This window comes from Fringilla coelebs (genome assembly GCF_963513975.1).
Source record: "Fringilla coelebs genome assembly, chromosome: 5".
NCBI lineage: Eukaryota > Metazoa > Chordata > Aves > Passeriformes > Fringillidae > Fringilla > Fringilla coelebs.
In genome coordinates, this window is record NC_140033.1 from 67,807,231 (window position 1) to 67,822,505 (window position 15,275).

Consider the following 15,275-nt stretch of genomic DNA (forward strand, 5'->3'; position numbering starts at 1 on the left):
TAAAAATCAGGTCATTTGCTTCCCTGGAGGTTCATACAGCTTGCCCAGCAAATCCCTTTGTTTCAGACTCTTGTTTTGCTGTATATTTTGACATAATAATTCCTCATTTACGATTCCTTCCTTTCAGGGGATTCCAGAAGCTTCTCCTGTGACATATGTGGGGGTCTGTCTCTGCAGTGTGGTGACTGTGACTGTTTGCAGCAGTGAACTCTGTTCCTGATGAGCAGTGGGAATCACCGCATTAGCCTCCTGCAGCACACAGCATTTCTCCCTTGTTGCCAGAGACTGACTACTCTGAATTGTTCAGACTGCTTCAAGCACATGACGAGTGTCACCTTTGTGACCTTTCAGGCACAGCAGAGCTTGAGGATAGGACTCATGTTTGGGGAACTTGGGGACTGTGAAACAGCTGCTGAGAAGCTAATGACCACCATCCACATGGTCCCTTTCTGTTCCATCTGCTGGTGTGCCTCTGTGACCTGTCCTTTCCTACAGCAGCATGCATATCCAAAATGCAACAGAATGCAAACTACCCTTTCCATGTCAAAACCCTTCAGTGCACACGCACTTCTGCCTTGAGGGAGAGGGCAAGAGAGTGAATGGGATGTGACAGATGTCAGTCACATCGCTTAACGCCTCACTGCAAGGCACTGGGATGCTGCTGCTACGTGGGCAGTGTGAGAGGCAGACCAGCATAAATCTGGGAGAGGAAGTGAGACAGAAAGATCAAACACAGCCAAGCTGGAATGTCGCTGGGGCACTGGAGTGCAGAGCCTTTGCACTGCAAAATGGTCCTGGGGATATGGAGTAACTGTGGGCATTTTCTGTGTCAGCTGACTGAAGTCAGGGAATGGTTGAAGGGTTTCATTCAAATGAATGCACTTTGGAACAGTATTTTAAGAAAACTTCAAAAGGACCAGAGGAAGACAAAGGCCCCCTGCTCTGATCCTGTGAATCAGCATTAATGCCATCAAGGTGTTGCTCCTTTCCGTTCTGTCTCCCCAAAGGTAATTCTAAGGCTGCTGGTGATTTCATGCTGGCCCTTCAGAGACACCGACAGAAACCCTGTAATGCAGCTTAGGGACTTACTTGTTGGAAATCTTCTCAGAGCCCACATACAGGGCACTCCTCATGAGCCCAGCCCGAGTGCCCAGAAATGCCATCTCAATGCCTGCCTCAGTATCCCTGTGGAACAGAAATACACAAGCAGAAGCAAACAGTTCTCACAAGAACAGCCATGATCCAGGGTGAGGGCCTTTCAAAATTGAAGCCAAGTTCATTTGCAATATAACCCATTTACACCAGGAATGATAGTGGCTCCTCCCTGCTCATGGCAACAGGTTGACAACTGGCAGGGTTAAGACTTGAGCTCAGATTTTAACCTTTGAAGTCTGCTTATTTCATTCTCTTTTAAGTAGGCAATAAGCTCCTCTGCCCCTGCTAGCTCTGCTCCAGACTACTCTCACAAGGCTGAAGTGCAGCAAAGGAACTGCAGAAGGAGAATGGCTGGATCAGGGATTCAGAGAATGGCCAGGGTAGCAGAATGTGACTAAAGAGGGTGTGTTGGTGTAGCTATTTAAAGCTGTCCTGATAACTGTGTGTCCTAGCAGGATTGCCACTGGCTCAGCTTCTGTTTGTGTAGGGATACAAGGAACTGAAACAGGAGTCCAGTGGCCATGTATATCAGTAAGCAGCACATTGTCTGCTGAAAGAAGATCTGTGTGACATGATACAAGATGCCACAAGCAACAGGTTCCTCACTGGAAATAATAAAATATGAAGTTGTTTACTGAAGCCAGTCTGTCCACTGTCTTCCTGAGGTTAAATCTGGAGGTACCACCAATAGAGACAATACCAATCTCTCTTTTCTCCACTAGAAAACCCTCACCACACTAAAGACTCTCCCAAGGAGGCCCTGGAGTTCACTCCTGAGAGACACTTTTCAAGCTATTTCTAAAGCTATTGAGCTATTTCTATCAGCTTTTTGAGCTATTTCTACAGTTTTTTGTATGCTGTGCAGAAGTTTGTGACTATTTCAGGCACTGCATAAACCCATGGCAGTGTTCTATCCATATTTATGTCTCCTACACTTACAAGGACATGTTGAGGGCCAGTGTTGTCCAGTAGGCCTCCATGGGGGCAGTGACCACTGCATCAAACAGCACTTCCTGGACCAACTCCTCATCACCTAAGGAGAAAAAAGAACAACAAAAATCAGGAGAGAAAGACATGTTTTTCCCTAGATGTTTTAGAGAATCCCTTGGTAAGGCACATCTGCCTGTCCAGGACAGTGGATCAATGCGGCACACAAAAGAGGCCTCCCATTACAGGGCAGAGAAGAGGTCTAACACCCTGGGTGGTGGAAAACACAGGAGCAGATGTTACTGCCAGAATCAGAGAATTACAGAACCAATGAGGTTGGAAAAGACCTCTGAGATCATTAAATCCAACCTATGACCCAACACCAATGTATCAACCAAATCAAGGTACAGAGTGCCATATCCAGTCTTTAAACACCTCCAGGATGGTGACTCCACCATCAACCTGGGCAGCTGTTGCAAAAAGTAATCACTGTTTCTGTGAGTAATTTCTTTCTAATGTCCATAATCATCAGACTAGTTCCCCTGCAAACTCTGTGGTGCCCAAACAAGTGTGGGCAAGTGAGAGGCTTTCAAATGAAGTTATTCATTAGACTGTCACTTGACTCCTTCATTGAGCAGGCTGTCCACAGCCTTTGCCTCAAATCCCTGCCTTTGACCTTTCCTCTGGGCATCCTGTAGAGAGAATACCAGCCAACACCTTCCACTCATGTAGCTTCCTTCAAAACCACTAGAGACTTTTTTTATGGTCTCTACTCTGTGCCTTTGCTCACTGGCTTCTCTGTTTGCCCTCTTCCTTCCTGTGAGTGACAAAACATTTTCCTGTCCTGGTTTTCACCAGCTGCTCAAGCCAGTCCAGGCTACCAGTCTAATCCACTTTGGACTGGAGCTAAGAAGTGATTAGGAAAGTTCAAGGTATTGGCATGTGCTAAATGACATGCCCCAGAACCCCATTTATTTGACCTGCTTTGTTTCTGTATTGCCCTACTTGTGTTAATCTGTGAGAACATGGTGACCATCATGTCCCAGAAATGCCCCTTTCAGTGCTGTTCTAGATGGAGCCACCCCACCACTTCAGTGTTTCTGGCACTGAAACTTTCTGGGTTATGTTCCAGGTGTCCCTTAATGTTTTAGCTCAAGTACTCCCCAATTTCTTTGCCACTGATTTCAGGATCCTTCTCTCCATAGTTGTTATTCAAGCTTCAAAATCTGAGCCCACCATGAGATCTTTCTGTCTTGAGGCCCCCCCATGTCTAGGATTCATGTGTTCAAATCATATTTGTTTTTCCTCCACAGCACTTCCAAGCCTGCATATTTCTCCAAGTCAGCTCTCCTGAAACTTTGCTCCTTCCTGGCCTCTTCAAAACATACAGCCTACTCCAAGGACAGCCAGGAGGGCTCTGCTCACATTGTGCAAGAGAGGAAGGATTACTGGATTACAGTTGATTTTGCTTTAAAGAGATTCCCATCCTTGTGCCAAAGGTTTGTGCCTCTGAGGTGCAGCCTTACATCCAAAATCTTGTGCTTGCCACAACTAAGGGGGGTGAAGGACATCCTAAAACCAAATTGCTGTAAGGAATTCCTGTGCACAGCTGGCCATCTCTGCCCCCATAGAGATCCCACTCTTCAGTGGTGCTGTATCAGCTGCAGGAGAATGGGACCTGGTGCAAGGGATGAGCAGCAGGGGGAGCAGGAAAGATAATAATCCTGTAACCATTTTTTTCTCTTAGATCAATTACCTGCTGTGCTTGGAAAACAAAAATAAAAATCCTTGTTCTGAAAAAAACCCATGTCTCCAGAGGGAACAGTGAGCCCTTGGAGGATGATGCCTGGTGTCCCTTGGAAACTGATTTGTCTCAGCACTTTTTCTGGCTTCTCCTGCCATTGTCCCCTCTAGGCCAGTCAGTCAATCTGTCTTAAACCTGGTGTGCAGCCTCTGCCAAGCTCCATTCAAGCCTTCCACTTTCCAGTACTTCCTGTGCTGAGACCTCCAATAAGGCTGAGTTATGTGTCAGCTTTGAAATGGAAAAAAATCCTCTGATGGAGACAAGGAGGTGGATCCTCAGCTCATTTCCACTTGTGAATTAATCTGGGCTTGAGTTCAGTCCTGCCTGTGTAAGCAAGTGCCACAGGGGCTCAGTCTGAGACCAATCAGTTTGTCACAGTCCCCTCTCCCTTGTGATGGGTACAGGAAAACCCCAGCAGGGCACTTTCAGTGCCTGGGACTCACATTCCAGGTCAGGCTCCTCTCCAGTGAGGAAACGGATCACAGCCTCCAGCTGGCTGAGCTTCCGGTGGTCGGGATCAATGTCGGTGATGCAGTAAATCCTGGTGGGAAGGGGAGAAGAAATCCAAAAGGGCAAAGAGAAACCATAGTCAAACAAAAGCTCCTGGATGATAATAACTGTGAAAAGAAAGTCAGCAAGAAACCTTGGTCTGCAAAGTCTTTACTTTTACATTGCTGCATGTTGTGCCCACTCTAAATCTAACAGTGTGGCTGTAAGTCAAACCCTGCCACTAAACCAAACACCAATTAACCTGACTGCTGTGCTCAGCAGGGTTGCTGTGTTCTCCAGCATCAGCTCACAACACAACTGAGCTGTTCCAAATCCTGCCAGCAGTTTCCTGTGTTATGTTGTGTAAGATGTGTACATGTGCCTCTGTAGACAATAACAGTGTGATGGAGAGACCTGAAAAGCAGAGGGTCACGTGCAACGTGAGACCAGACTAGGAGCAGAAAAAATAAGAGACAGAGGAACAAAGTGTGCAATTAGGAGTGATCTTGCAGTGTGATATGGTGACAACAAAAGCTGTCCCATAGGGAAACAACTGCAGAAGCCTCAGGACAGAGTTTTGGGAGGAGTGAAAGAATGTATTAGAAATGCTCTGTGCTATAAAAGAAACCAGTCTTCTAATCTTGACTGCTCCATTGTCAGGACAAGGGAGAGGAAAGGGGTTATAAGAGAGAATTAAAACTTGTAAAGGGGCTGAAAGGAGTGATTTATGAGAAAAGTCTAAGAGAAATGAATATGTAAAGTGTGGTAAGCTGACACCTGAAGTCAGGAGTAGAAGGAGAAGTCGCTGTTTGTGTCTCAAATGTGCTGCTTGTGAAACTTGACAGTGTAATGAGAGGTGAGAAGGGGTGCAGGGCTGCCTGAATATAGTTATTTTGGCTTTGATACAGCCTGGGTTCATGTGACTGAGTGGGACTGAATGTTGGGTTCATGAAAACCCCAAACCTCACAGCAATAAATGGAAAGTGCCGTGCTTCACCTTATTTCATATCCAAACCAAGCAAAACTGCAAGTTCTGCGTGCTATTGAAATAGGGGTCATAAATCACCTCCGTGTTCACTAGAAGTTAGGTCTAGGCACAGTTCAGAAGGATGCCAACCAAAAATAAACTAGGATTTAAAAAAGCATTTCAATCTCTCACCAAGCTTGTAACAAAATTGCCTAACAGGTCTGACATAGTGTAGGTTTTGTAAGACAATTCTGAGCAATGTGAGGAGGAACAAAGTAAGTGTGAGCACAGAAGACTGAGGATAAATCTCAGCTGTTTCTTAGGAGAGGAATGTGCCAGGTCTTGGTGGGATCTCCCAAAGGAAGAGAGGAAAGTCAATTGCCTGGAGACAATCAGGTCTTTGCAGGTACAGGATCTGAACAGCACTGGTTTTTCCCTAGGCCATAGAGGGTGGTGAACTCAAACCAGATTGCTGGGAACTTTGCCCAAACATCATGACGAAGTCCTGTGTCACTGACAGGATTTCTTCCACTTACCATTCATTTGCTAAAGACAGGTCTGGCTGGAGCAGGTCATGCAAACCTGAAACCAGAGAGTACATGGAGTATTCAGTGAGGAAGCAGACAGACACATACAGGCTCTGAAGGAGAACTGGTGACATTCAGAGTAGCTCCCTTGTCCCTTTCAGATTAACCTACCCTCTTCCACTGAAGTGTTCCCCAGCAGGATGTACTCCCCGTGGCCCCTGGACAGCACAACACCCAGGCTGCAGGCAAGAGGGAAAACAGAGGGCTTGTCAGCAAGGAAAGGTGTCATTGCCTGCAGTTACAACCCTTAATGACATTAACTCCCTCCACAGCTATTAAAGAAAAGAACATCATTGGAAGAGGATTAAGTGAGATCCGATTGCAGCACAGGGGGCTAAGGAACCTGTCTGTAGAGTTATGAGGCATTGCTGGTGACAATTTTTTTGGCCAACATTCTAGTTTCAGGTCAATGATAACATTTCTCAAATCTCTGCCAGTTTCAAACAATTTCAGCTGGAGGAAATAACCCAACACCCCCTCCCACCCCTCCACCCCACAATTTCCTTCATTTGTTATTTGTTGTTTTATAATTTTCAGTGTATAACAATGTTGAGATTTTTTTTAAAGCCATACACCAGGACCATATACCATATTTAGTGGAAATGAAAATTTAAGCTGTCTCATTTCTCTGAAATAAAACAACATGCTTTACCTAAGGTATAGCTGTCAGATTCTGAATTTCACGTAAATCATAATATTCCTTTTGAATTGACCCCAAATAATATTTTAATGGCAATAGGAACAAAGAAGTCAGTTATTCCTACTGCTCTACTCAAGACTTGCAGCAAGATTTATGAAGCGAAGGGACTGATCTGCTGTCCCTGATCAGACTTCTGATACACTGTATTGGTACCATGAGTCCTTGCTCACCTGAAGGGTGTGCCACTGATGTCCGTGAAGAAATAATCATTGGTGAGGAAGAGAACTCGTTTCTGAAATAAGAGAGAATGAATGAATAAGAGAGACCATCTGACAGAGCAAGGGCACAGTGGTGATGGGGGCCCGGGAAAATGTCCCCAGGGTTGAGCAAAACCAACACCTCACACCCTGCTAGGGCTGGCTGGAGGCTGGGATCAATGTGCCGTATTCAGCATATCCAGCACCTTGAGACTTTTAGGATCCAGGCAGCCACTCTATGTTTCCAACAAGGGCTTGAGATAAACCTTTCTTTGTTCTAGGGCTCCTGCACAGGGCTTCCTGGCTGCAGGAAGGGCTGGGGGAAGCTGCCCTCCCTCCAAGCGCATGTGCTGGGGCTCTGCTGCTCTTCTGCTAGACACAGCAACTCTGACAGCTTTGCACATCATCATCATCATCTCCAGCTGGAGGGGGGCTCAGGGGCAGATAGGAAGGAGGAGTGGAGTTGAAGGAGAGGCAGAATGGCAAACCTATCCTGTGTGGGTGGGCAGCCAGGGCCAAGTCTCCCCACTCCTGTGGGAAACGCTGATATTCCTGACATTTGCTTTCACACCAAAGTGGGACAAAACATTAGCATATTCCAATTTTGTTAAAAAAAAAAATCAGTTAAAAAAAATTTACATTTTCAATTTGGAAAAAAAGTGCTGTTTCAAATCCAAGCCATTTTGATTCGCACGCAAATATTTTTTTCAGACTGACATTTCAACTGAAGACATTTCAGATTATTGAGAGCTGCCTCAGAACTTCATCTGTTTGCCAGACTGGCCTTTTCCTGTAGGAAAGTGTTGATTTCAGTGGAACGCTTTTCCAAAGGAGAAAAGTTTCTGGAAAGTTTCTATCCAAGCCTTATGCCAGTATATGAACCCTAATATGTTTAAAATCCTAGACCCAGTCTGAGAACGAGGTGAGAGGATGTGTGTGGGAGACAGGGGAGTGAACAGAAAACTCAGTGTTCCCCAGGGAAAGTCATGCCTGCTCTAACCTGCTTGAGCTGAGCAGCCCTGGAAGTGGTGAGGCACAGAGGGCTCCAGCTCTACAGTGCGCACCAAGTTTGTGCTCACTGTGCTGACAGGGATGGGGGATATCATTAGGTGTGATGGGCATTCAGGATATTGGTAGGTGAGGAGGTGGCAGGTGGCCTTTTCTCCACCCCCCTCTCCATGCATTGCAACTGTACTGCTGAACAACAGGGTCTTCTGCTGGGCCAAGACCACACAGAATCACAGAATCACTGAGGTGGGAAAAGACCTCTGAATCACCAAGCCCATCCTTTGACCTATCACCACCTTGTCAAGCAGACCACAGCACTAAGTGCCACATCCAGGCCTTTCCTGAACACCTCCAGGGATGGTGACTCCACCATGTGGGCGGTCCATGCCAACTTTTAAATAATGCTTTCCATGAAGTTATTTCTCTTAATGTGCAAGATCTTCCAAAGGGCCGTGATACCCCCAAAGAATATTACTTGGTGGTGTTTTGGTGGCTGTGGGTGGTATGAAAGGTATTAACCCTCCCTTTTCTTGCCTCTCTGATCTGAAGATGGAGGCAGGGAGGCATGGAAAAGACCTGGGCACTGCCCTGAGACCCCTTCCTTTGGCAGGCCTTGTTTTGCTCCTCCTTTTTTCCCCTGACCTGCCCCTCTTCTGGTGTGCACTCAGGCAGCCCCAAGACAGCTGGAGATACCATCACTTATCCATGGCATGGAAAAGAAGCAGAGCCACCCTTGAGCCAAGTGGAGCTGAGGATGATCAGGCAGGGCTCAAGGGGAAGAGAGCATGGGCACGTTGGCACAGTGACAGGATGGCTGACTGCCATCCCCTGCAGTCTGGGAACATGTGGATTTCCATAGGCACCCAGGCCTGGCTATTGCCATTACCAGAGGTTTGCCACAACTTCCACTTATATCCTCTCTTTTGCTTTCACAGTCACAGCTCTTCTGTATTCAAGCTGCAAGCAAAGGCATTTCTGCCCCTACAACTCCCTAATAACTGCCTCCTGTATGTGCTCCTTGTTTTGTCCTCTCTGACTCACTCTGTTCTTGATCCCTTCCTGAAATCAATGTGGGGTGTCGACATTTAGTGGCTGACAGAATCATTTCTATCCTCTTCACTCAGGTCTTCTCTCCACAGTCTGGGTGCCTCATTCTATTTGTTTCAAGGCTCTGTCAGCACTTTCTTTGTTTCGATGCTGCTCTGCTTCATCAGCTAGCAGAGTACAAGTGGGAATTACTAAGCTTCATTTCTGGTTTCCACTCCATGTGTATTCTGGTAATAGTAAAATTGTCACAGACTCAGCCTCAGTCCCCTATTGTGCTTCACAAGGCTTCCAGAGCTGCAGAATGGAACAAATAATATCTCTTTATCATGGCTGCTCTTTGTCATCTTCTTTTTTCCCTGGGTAGGGGAGCAGAAGAATGTCTCTAAAATATTGAACTAAAAGATATCATTGGATGACTCAGAAGAAGTGTTATTGAGGGTGCACAAAGGGGTTAAGCTAGCAAAGGAAGCAATCTAGACCTACAAAGAATAGGTCTTGCTCTAAAACCTTGATTACTTTTCTGATAGAATAACTAAGTTAATGGATGAAGGAAATAAAGGTCATTCAATATATTTGGGTTTATATAAAGTACTCAAAACAGCTTCTCATGAACTTTTATTCCAAAAAATCAATTAAAGTGGGCTTAAATAAGATATAGAGGGAGAACCAGCTGCAGAACTGTAAATAGAAAGAAACAGTAAACAACAGGCCATCGAGGGAAGAAAATCTAATGGGAGGAACAGACTCTGCCTTAGCAGCCATTCTGTACAGGGATCTATCTGCAAGACAAAACAGAACATTTCTCTGCATACTGAAAAAAGTGTCTCAACAGCCCTTAAAATTAGAAAGGCTGTATGGAAAGGAGAAGTGGGTTTCATGTGGAAAAATGGCAACTGGAAAAAATAGCTAAGAAACACAGAATTGAGGGTGGCAGTTCCAGTGCAGTTGTGGGAGGGAGAAAAAATTGAAGGGACAGCAGAAAGGAGATTGGGGGCTCCCTGTTCAGAAATATCCTACTGCAGAGAACAGCTGCTCTGTGCAGAGCAACAGGGAAACAGTCACATAATTCAGTGAAGCCCTGGTACTTGGGCACCAGAAATGATAGAAGAGTCAACAGGAACAATGATAACAGCTGAAAAGTGTGCAAGTATTTCAAATGCACATGTTAGCAATGCTCAGGAGAAGAAAAGCAAAGCCATCAACAGGTCCATGGGAGTTACAAACACCAAGAATAGAGAGAAAAAAAATGTAGTGACAAGATCTAGCAGGACAATCATTCAGAGGAAACAGAGGGGTGTCTTCAGTAGGAAACGGCCCCATTTCAGCAGTGGCTGTGAGCATTTGGTTTGTTGGAATTAATGCTGACTGTGGCTTAGCATGGGAACAGTTCAGCCAGCCACTGAAAAAAATACTCTCTATAAAGGATGGAAAATTTTCCTGAAATATAGAAGACTTCTGGGCAGTGTAACTTGCAGGACTCTGGAATACTTCCTAACAGGAAATGATGAAAGCCAAAATCTTCGAGAGAGTTAAATAAATGTGAATGAAAAAGTACCAGTGAACATAAATGTACAAGATAATTTTGCACTGATTCCAAAGGAAGATGTATAACCCTGCCTTAAAGCAGGTAGGGAGTGTTCAAAAGTCTCCATTTCACTAGGACTTTTCATAAAACATCTGCAAATATTTGCATAGAAATTTAATCCTGGACCTGGATATAGGGCATCACATTCTGACGAACTGAGGGACAAAGTTTTCAGGAGTGGTTTTGGGTAGGGAAGGAGGGTGGTAAAATACCCTCCAAATCTCCTTCTGCCTAAGTCAGTTCTGCATAGTCTTCCTCTATTCTAACTCTTGAGGATCTCTGTACATTTCACAGTCCTATAAACAATGAACAACATGCTTTTTGGCTTTGCCTGGACAAAGCAGGGAGCTGAGAGACGTCTCCAGTACCTTTCTGAGAGCAGAATGTTGGTAGGTGTAATGAGCACTTCTACTGATGTTCTCTTGTATGTCTTTAGCACATGGGTTCTATATGTGGTGAAACAATGAAATCCTCACACTCAGGAATGCTGAACATTGAAAACCACATCCCTTGTGGTTTTTCAGCATCCACTTCCCATCCACTCCCCTGGGTGACCTGAACAGAAGGACAGTTTCTTACCCCTTTGTCCACAGGAACCTTCACATCCATAGAGAGGTAGCCTGTTTCCCCATTGATCATAGCACTTCTCAGCTGCAGAGGTAAACAAGTTTGCTGTTAGTGTCTCCAAGCAGGACCCAGGAGGAATTAACAAAGCCACTTGTAATTAACACACAGGGGCTGGCAGAAAGAACCACTGTTGGCTCCCTCTCCTCCCCAGCTCTGTCTTGCTTCTTTTAAACAGAAATCCTGTTTGCAGTGATCAGAATCCTTGGACAGTCAAGCTGATAAGTTATACAGAATAGTAATGGTTTATCCTGAAAGCTTCTTGACATGTCTTTGAGCAAAAATAAAGGATCTGGAATCTATGAAATTGCCAGTCCCAGTTACAGACTTTACTGTTTGGCAGCCAGAAATTCATTAGCACAGTGCTTTGAGAGCCTGGAAGAGGAAAAAAACTGAGAAACCCACTAACTCCCTGAGACTGAATCCAAAGATCTTTGGCATTTTTAAAACTGATTTATAAATTATAGGCTGTATTCAGCACCACTTCTGAGGTGCAGCAAAGCAGCTGTTTAGCAGTAAAGCAAGGCTATATGAAAGCAGGGTAGGCAGTGAGAAGACCACTTTATTCAACCCAGGTTCCAAAGGTAAAATGTAATTTTCACAGTGACTCCCAGCCTCTTGCAAGAAAGATCCAAGAAATTTTTATACAAGTACAGAGGCTCTGACTTCAGGTCCAGCCTGCCAGAGCATATCAAGTCTATTGCTTCAGGCTGGATAGAAAAAAATAGGTGGGAAGTAACTTACTCATTCACAAATTGTTTCCTTACTTCCAGAAACAGGCCTCCATTCAGGTGCTAGCCAGTCTCAACTGCACTGGCTTTACAAGGCCACGGTTTTGTTTATTATGGCTGTTTGATGTGGGTTATTTACAGACCTAGAACATGAAGCTCATGTTTCCCAAGGCCCACATCTTGGAAATGAAAACACTGACTGGTACTATTACTTCTTTTTGGCTAAGAGTGTTTGACCTTCTTCCAGAGCCTCAGCATACTCTCTATTCTGGTCTGACAGCCTGCAGGATTTGTTATGGCTTCTGGGTTTAGAATCATAGAATATCCTGAATTGGAAACAAGGATCAGCAAGTCCAACTCCTGGCCCTGCATAGCATCATCCCCAAGAGTAACACCATGTGCCTGAGACCATTATCCAAACGCTTCTTGAGCTCTGGTGCTGTGCCCACTGCCCTGGGGAGCTGTTCCAGTGCCCAGCCACCCTCTGTGGGTAACACCTTTTCCTGGTACCCAACCTACACCTGCCCTGGCACAGCTTCAGGCCATTCCCTCAGGTCCTGTCACTATCACCACAGAGAGGAGATCAGTGCCTGCCCCTCCTCTTCCTCTCTCAGGGAAGTTGTAACTGCAATAATGTCTCCCCTCAGCCTCCTCCAGGCTGAACAGACCAAGAGACCTCAGCCACTCCTTGTATGGCTCCCCTCCAGAGCCTTGACCCTTCTCCTTTTTCCCCTCACACTATGATTGTCCCTGTGTTGCTTTATAGGCAAGCCCAAACCCTTGCTGCTGCCTGGCTGCAGGTTGCACCATTGTGCATCACTTGGTGTTTTACAGACAATGCCAACTTCCCTCTCCTGGATTTCTTTTTGCAGCTGGCTGTATTACACATCATTAGCACTAGGGCATATTTCTCCAGCCTGAATGTGCTGCTTATCAGCATTGCTGAGATTATACTGCAACTGATGTGGAGTCTGTCATTGATCTAATACCATAGCTACAAACATGGGTGTTGAAATGTTGGCAGCTTTCTGCTGCAGTGGGTGTATCTTGAGAGCCTCTAGACTTGCTGAAGTCACACTGCAGATATTGCTCACGTCACTGAATGTCTCTGCACCCTCTGTGACTGCAACCTTTCTTTCTTCTGGAAGATGCAGTACAGGAAGACAAAGTGGCTTTTGTTTCTCATGCTGGTTTCATGATTTTTTTGTTCCCTGGACAGTTTTACTCTGATTGCCTAGTAAGGACAGAAACCTTACACTTGGTATTGTATTTGCATTCAGGTATCAGTGTCAGTTGGTCAGACTGACTTGGTCAGGAGTTCACTAGCCAAATAAATATGAGAGCAAAGCAGATTCCTTTCATTTCCTGGATTATTTTTTTTTTTTAATAGCAAACTAGGCAAATAGGTATAGTTCTAAAAGTGGCTCCAGTGAGAGAGAAAACTGCAATGGGAGTGAAGTCCTATAAGAGATCAGTGAACCTACAACAAAGCTGCTGGCAACTTGCATCTTGGTGGTTCCACTGCATGTAAAACCTCTTATTTTTGTCTTGCTTTCTACATTACATAGTTCTGCTGTGTTGCCTTTCTCAATTTGCCAGTCTTTTCCCTCCCAAATTCCTTTGATGTTGCCTTTATACTTGGCCTACACTAGTGGCAGTAGCTACTTTGATCCTCTTGCTGCTCTGTTTGTCCCTCCTGTTTAAGTGGATATCTCTAAGCATCAGATCCGTTTATCTCAGCAGTCTCCCCTGTAATCCAGAAGCATGTGTCTCACAGCTAATTCTACCTTACTCCAAATTCAGTTCTTATCTTAGTAATTGAAGTATCTATTTCCTCCTAGTTCTGAGTAAAATAAAACCAGCCACAGAGGAACCTCTCTATACTCTCATTTTATCTGGGGTCCTAGGTGTGCAAAGCAGCAGTGTGCAGCTGTTAACAGGTGTACACTGCTTCTTCTTTATCACTTTTTAATAATTTTCCTCAAAAGACAGTAGCAAATGGTTTGGCTTTTTTTTTTTTAATCTTTTCCCTCTGGTCAGTTACTGTTTTCAGTAACTCCACACTTGTGCAGTAAGGTGGTTTCTGGAATTTATTTTTCCCAAGTCTTTATCCTCTGTGTTTATTACCGTTAGTGACTGCAAGCTTTAGTCTCTTGATGAATGTTCTTCCTTGTTTCTGATCTCGTTAGTGGAGTGGCTTCAGCTGTATCTCACATACTGCAAGTGTGGGTGACATCACAGGGCACTGCCACACTCCTAACCTACTCTGGCTTTGTATTAAGGCAGCATCAGGCCTTGTACACACAGACTGGTTCCCTGAAGCATCCTCCAAAGTGCTTCCTTCCTCCTCCCAGCAGTTCTTTGTTCCATGAGAAGGAAAACTCATACTGGGAAGGAAGACAAGCACTTGGCAGGGGAGCTTCATGCTTTGTCCTCTTGTAAACCACCCATCTCTCTTAGAGCCAGTGAGGCACAGAAAACAGCAGGAGTGCCCCCCCACCTTCCATACAGGCACACAAAGTAGTAGAAAGAAGGTGCTACAAGAGGCTAAATCCACTTTCTGACACTCACTATTTCATCCTGGTCTTCCCACTCCACTTCTGAAAGATCTACGCTGTTGTAGTTCGGCTTAGGCTTCAGTTTCTTTCCTTCTTTATACTGGAATTAAAAAAAAAAAAAAGAAGAAAAGAAAAAGAAAAATATTCAAGTAAGTTGCTAGATCAATTCCTAAACCAACTCTTTAAGAACTGGTGTGTAATTTGAAAAATAGGGGTGTCTCATTTCTTCTCTGACTAGGGAGGCAGAATTTATGCAGAAGGCAGAATTTCTTGGTCTCATATCACATATTTCTTTACTCTGGCAGTGAGGGATTAGGGGAGTCCCAGTGGGACAGGCTGCTCCAGGAGCAAGGGACAGACAGGAACACAGCTGAACTTACAGGCAAAGGCTATGGCCTCCTTCCCCTAAACAGATCAGTGCAACACCCCTGCCTGCAGGAAATCAGTTTTTTCCCTGCAGCTAAGAGTATAATCCCATTAACATTATAATACCAGCAGGAGATCTTTTCTGATGGGAGTCAGGCTTTAACTCCACTCACGGGAGACTTTTCACCTACAACTAATTGACGCAAGAGGGCTATTCCACTAATCTCCGGGTGAGGGAGAAGGCGTGAATCGGACCAGTGGAAGGATAAAGCAGCGCCCTTGCCTGGCTTTGCCTTGCCCCGCCCTGGAAACACGGCTGAAGTGACTCCCACTGCCCGTAGTGGCCCTGGGCAAAGCTGCCTTTCTGAAGACAAGGCCACCACGGGGCTTCACAGCAGCTTTCTCTTGTGGTGACCACACTAATGCTTACAGCTGTGAGCAGGTGGGTTTGGACAGACCAGCAGGTGGATCTGGGCTGACCAGAATCTGTCTAAAATGTAAAATCATCACGTGCTGGGCACCTCAGCAAT

At 45.2% G+C, this 15,275-nt stretch overlaps 1 protein-coding gene across 1 annotated transcript in view; it reads right to left on the reverse strand.

The window, feature by feature from the left end:
* Positions 1 to 15,275, reverse strand: part of CACNA2D4 (calcium voltage-gated channel auxiliary subunit alpha2delta 4) — a gene marked incomplete at both ends in the record, with an annotated part of 120,540 nt that overhangs the window by 69,560 nt on the left and 35,705 nt on the right. Inside the window, 8 exons of the mRNA XM_084205474.1 lie at positions 1,090 to 1,185; positions 2,095 to 2,188; positions 4,330 to 4,427; positions 5,879 to 5,924; positions 6,041 to 6,108; positions 6,800 to 6,861; positions 11,046 to 11,117; positions 14,393 to 14,479. Of these exons, the coding sequence (XP_084061600.1) occupies positions 1,090 to 1,185; positions 2,095 to 2,188; positions 4,330 to 4,427; positions 5,879 to 5,924; positions 6,041 to 6,108; positions 6,800 to 6,861; positions 11,046 to 11,117; positions 14,393 to 14,479 (623 nt within the window). The remainder of the gene's footprint in view (positions 1 to 1,089; positions 1,186 to 2,094; positions 2,189 to 4,329; positions 4,428 to 5,878; positions 5,925 to 6,040; positions 6,109 to 6,799; positions 6,862 to 11,045; positions 11,118 to 14,392; positions 14,480 to 15,275) is intronic.